At 40.3% G+C, this 4,432-nt stretch overlaps 1 protein-coding gene across 1 annotated transcript; it reads right to left on the bottom strand.

The window, feature by feature from the left end:
* Positions 1 to 2,085: 2,085 nt before the first annotated feature.
* LOC104596139 (CASP-like protein 4A4) lies at positions 2,086 to 4,070 on the bottom strand. Its single transcript, XM_010257174.2, has 4 exons — positions 3,982 to 4,070; positions 3,569 to 3,949; positions 2,857 to 2,992; positions 2,086 to 2,474 (listed from the first exon to the last, which is right to left on the bottom strand). The coding sequence occupies exons 2-4, from the start codon at positions 3,868 to 3,870 to the stop codon at positions 2,289 to 2,291; spliced, it is 624 nt and encodes a 207-aa protein (XP_010255476.1). The 5' UTR covers positions 3,871 to 3,949; positions 3,982 to 4,070; the 3' UTR covers positions 2,086 to 2,288.
* Positions 4,071 to 4,432: the final 362 nt, after the last annotated feature.

Genomic DNA, 4,432 nt, shown 5'->3' with positions numbered 1-4,432 from the left:
CGATGGCTTTATGTTCATCGTAGGCTCGCGATGGCATTGAGTTTGTCTTTAGTATTGTGGCTTTGGGTCTATTGCAAGCCCGTGGTGGCCCTAAGCTCATCACAAACTCATTTTAGGCTTTGAGCTCATCACAAGTCTGTGCAGGCTCAGAGCTCATTGCAGATTTGTACCGAGTGTGAACTCGTCATGGGTACCTTTGTGGCATCGGTTGAGCACCTTCTATGCTATTACAGTTATGGTGATCAACATATACCTACACTTGGCCTCTTATAGCTTTGTATAATGTTAAATTCTTGACAAAACATTAAATTGTCTACGCATTTTTTTAATTATTGATAAAATTATGTATTCCATCTTGTGAAAATTAGGAATACCTCACTTTGATAATCCAATAATTAATTTGTGGATATCAAACAGACAAACTAGATCCTTGGTTTAATTTGGTATGATTTAGGTGGTTTAGAATTAGATTAGTTGAAATCTTAATATCAGCTAGATGATTGAAATTAACTAATTAGCTTCAGAAGAATAATTTATTGGCTTAGATTTTGGGTTGAGTTAGTTCATTTACATGGCTAAATCAATTAAATCTCCATATATAATTTGGGTGGTTGGAATTAATTGACTGATGATATACGGACATTCTTAATTCTCTTCTCCAAAAAGACCGCTTTCATGGTATAGATTTTTGGGTGTATTTGATACTCGATAGCCCAGATTGGCTGAAATTTTTTTGTATGGATGGTTGAAATTAATTTAATATGCTAGGAGGGCATTTTCATGGCCTAGATTTTATTTTTTTGAGGGGGGGGGTAAGAGCCTAGATCTTATATATATAGTTCACTTTAAAAAGAAAGAAAATGGCTATATATATAGTCGGTTTATACACAACCAAACTAAAACCAACCTGATTTCGTGGTTTATTTTATTTTAGGCACTAAAATTAACCGGTATTGTTTGAAAACCAACCAACTTGGCTGAATTGGTCAGTTTGATGGGTCTCATAAACAGCCATAGATTAGGATTAGGGTTGGGGTTCATAACCTTGGGATTTGGCATTCTTTATTTTAACTATTTGTCTCCTTTTTGCTATTAAAAATTCACTGTTCATAAAGAACATTTTAAATGTATAAAGGAGATAAGTCCTTAAAATAAGAAATGCTAAATGTAGCCTTAACACGGCCCAATTTGCACCCCTAGTTAGAAGTACAAGTGTATGACCCACCTAGAGATGCACAAAGCAACAAAAGTGTTGGTAGATTAGTTGGGAAGAGAAAATGGTTTGGCTTGGCTTGGCTTGGCTGAGTTCGGTCAGGGCAAAACCCATTCAGCAGCCTTTACAACTTTGCATCTCCCTACTTCTGTGCTTTATTTCATGGAGAGAGATATTCCCTTCCCAAAGCAAGGTTGAAAAGGACAGTTGGAATGGTGTTGGCACGAGCTTGCCCTGATGTAGAGATAGCAATTTTCCCCATTTCCCCAATCACCATGGCGATCTATCCCGAATGGGGCAGGGATGGGGATGATTTCCCCCGTAGGGATGGGGAAATTTTCATCCCCGTTAGCAGAGACGGGGAGAGTACTCCCCGCTCGCCCCATGGGGTCCCCACTAATATATATGTATATATGTATGCATATGTTATATATGTTTTAATGTTTATATGTACACATATATCTATATATTAATATTTTTAAAAATATGGTTGAATATGTTTGCATCTTTCTAATAGAATTATAAATTTTAATTATTTTTTTTTTATTTTTTAAATAAAATAAAAAACAAAAACAAAATGATTAACATTATAAAAAATCACGGGGAATGAAGATCCCTGCAAGGATGGAGTGGGATGGGAATAACCTTATCCCATTTAGCGGGGATGGGAATTTTCACAGGGACGGGATGGGGAGAGGGCTCCCTGGGCCGTCCCCGCCCTGCCCCGTTGCCATTCCTACCCTGACGGAAGCCGAGTTTTGGGCCCACGGGTATCGTCCTCCACTAAATTTTCAAAGAGAGCCCATCCATCCAGGTCACATTCCACAACAATTTCTCTGTCCACACAGTAATTATGTAATAACAAGATGCAATTTAAACAGTTCTGATCTGCACATCAGGCTAGAGTGACCCAATAACTACCCATTAACTTGGTAGGTGCCATGGATGCTTGGTTTATCTACAAAGCGACTGTCTGTCATCAACAATTTTAACGTACACTAATATAAAAGCAATTGTGACCTTTACATTCGTGGGAATTGGGATGAGAAGCTTTAGCCAGGCTGCTTTCAGAAGTTCACCAGCTGATCCTCTTGGAGAGCTTGTAGCCGGACAAGATGCCGCAAGCTGCGAAAACAAGGAAGGCCGCGAAAGACATGCTGAAAGAAACCACTGATGCCTTCCATAGCGGTGTACTACTTTTTATGTGTTGAGTTGCAGATAGAGTCACCGACGCTGAAGATATGAGCAGGTAACACACCAACTGTTTCATATATTGTCCACAAGGAAGAGAATAAGCCTTCAAATAGAAACCAAGCAAGAAGAGATAGAACAAGCAAATACTTCATTTTTCCCTCTATGCTAGCAAATCAAATTAATGGGTTGAGATTTGAAAATGGGGATGACTTGGATATTCTCGATAAGAGGACTTGCTAGAATCCGCCATGAACCTGAACCCATCCAGTTTTGTTGTCCCCAGTTCTCAGGTCGCCCTGAGACTTACGACTTCAATCCCATTCATATATGCTTTTTCGAGATACACAAGTACAAACCATAACAACCCCAAGGGGCGGACCCTCCATCTTCAGAAGTCAGAACCAGAAATGGTCCTTATTAAATGAAATCGTATCAGAAAAGACCTTTACCTGATCGAAAATGAAGCTCATGTAGTCAGAGACCACCTCTGAGATGAGAATGCCTCTGTAGACAAAGTCACATACACCCTTAAAGAGTTGGAAGGCTGAGTAAACAGAAGCTCCGATGGTCACTACGAAGCAGTACCTGCATCAAGTTTCGCAAGGTTCTTAGAAGCAAAGATGAATTCACTTGGAAACAACAGGTCGGCCTGTCTCGGCAAACAGCCCGCATATGTCTCAATTACCATCCATCTCGCATAGTGATAGGTTGAACTAGAACAAGAGAAGAGTGAGCTCAAACGGGTTGGGGATGGAATCAGGCAATCAGGTTTTTAAGCGATACCGTATGTCTTGAATGAGCCCACCATTTGCACAGACCAGGAGGTTGACTGGCGCATCACAGCATCAACATGGAAAACAGTTGATTGGTAGGTTGGGTTTTGGACTCTTGGGTGGGTTGTTAATTGATGGAATGGGTTGAGTCAGAAATTGCCACCCCTTTATCCATGTTGATGCTGTGATGCGCCCGAGCACTCCTGATCTGTCCAACTGATGGGGCTGTATCTCCATAACTATACGTTGACTCTATGATCCTTGAAAAACAAAAGGATTTCTCATTTCTTTCACCCTTTTAGTTTGCTAATGCTTTATTGGGGATAGAATTCTATAATTTCATCTGTCAATCTGACCTATCCTTAGAACAGAAGGTAGGCATGCTCACCTTAAGGGTGGGTTGTTTAAAGGCGTTCCGTGTCTCGGAGCAGCGAGAGAGAGCGCAGATACAAAAGAGAAGAGTAGCGCGAGGGAGCGGAGGACAAGAGTTGGGACTTGGAAGGAGTGCCGGGAGCTCCACGTGGTGGAGGCAATAGAGTATTCGAATGGGGATGGCGTCTGAAACTGAGGTTGACCCGGCGACGGAAAGTAGACAGCAGGTGACACACCCGCCATTGCCGACTGCTCAACGGAGAGCCGCCGCTGCTTCTCTTGCTTTTCTTTCATGGAAACCTTATCGCCTGCACTCATCTTTTCTTTCTTCTTCCAACTACTCCTTGTTCTAATACATATAAAACCTTGTTAAAAAAGATAAGAATACATATAAAACCTTGTTAAAAAAGATAAGAATACATATAAAACCTTGTTGCAGTATTATTTATTTAGTTTTCATACTTCAAAGACGAAAGGCATCTTTCCGATATGAACTGTTTGATAGGTGTTTGTCAAATTAAAGAAAGAGGAAAAGAGAGGCAGTTGGTGGAAAGGAAGATTCAAGTCAACTGAACCAGCCAAAGGTTATCTTCGTCATAAGTTGGAATTGAATAATCCGCAGTCATCTATTAAAGACAGTTCTTTGCTTAGACTGATCGCAAAATGTAAAAATATGGATAAGAGACTTACAAAGCCTTTGTTTATTCGAAAAATTAGTTTGCGAGTGCCAAGTGGCAAATGCGACATCATGAACAAAGGAGAAAGTTGTCAAGTATGGAAGTTGCCTCGTAATTAAGATGACACTTTAGATAAACATTTTATACGGGTGTACCCTCCGTAAAATCATTTATGGGTTGTTTGGTATTGATGGCATTCGTAT

Source organism: Nelumbo nucifera, chromosome 1 (assembly GCF_055504915.1).
Source record: "Nelumbo nucifera cultivar China Antique chromosome 1, China Antique-T2T, whole genome shotgun sequence".
Taxonomy (NCBI): domain Eukaryota; kingdom Viridiplantae; phylum Streptophyta; class Magnoliopsida; order Proteales; family Nelumbonaceae; genus Nelumbo; species Nelumbo nucifera.
The sequence above is the reverse complement of the archived record's forward strand: the minus strand, read 5'-3'. Positions and strand labels throughout refer to the sequence as shown.

What these genes read in the sequence shown, in the direction of transcription:
- LOC104596139 (XM_010257174.2), bottom strand. Translation starts at nt 3,870, where the DNA reads ATGAGTGCAGGCGATAAGGTTTCCATGAAAGAAAAGCAAGAGAAGCAG. An exon ending in TTAAACAACCCACCCTTAAG is followed by an intron (nt 2,993 to 3,568) that starts GTGAGCATGCCT and finishes AACTTGATGCAG; the next exon opens with GTACTGCTTCGTAGTGACCA. An exon ending in TGAGCTTCATTTTCGATCAG is followed by an intron (nt 2,475 to 2,856) that starts GTAAAGGTCTTT and finishes TATATGAAACAG; the next exon opens with TTGGTGTGTTACCTGCTCAT.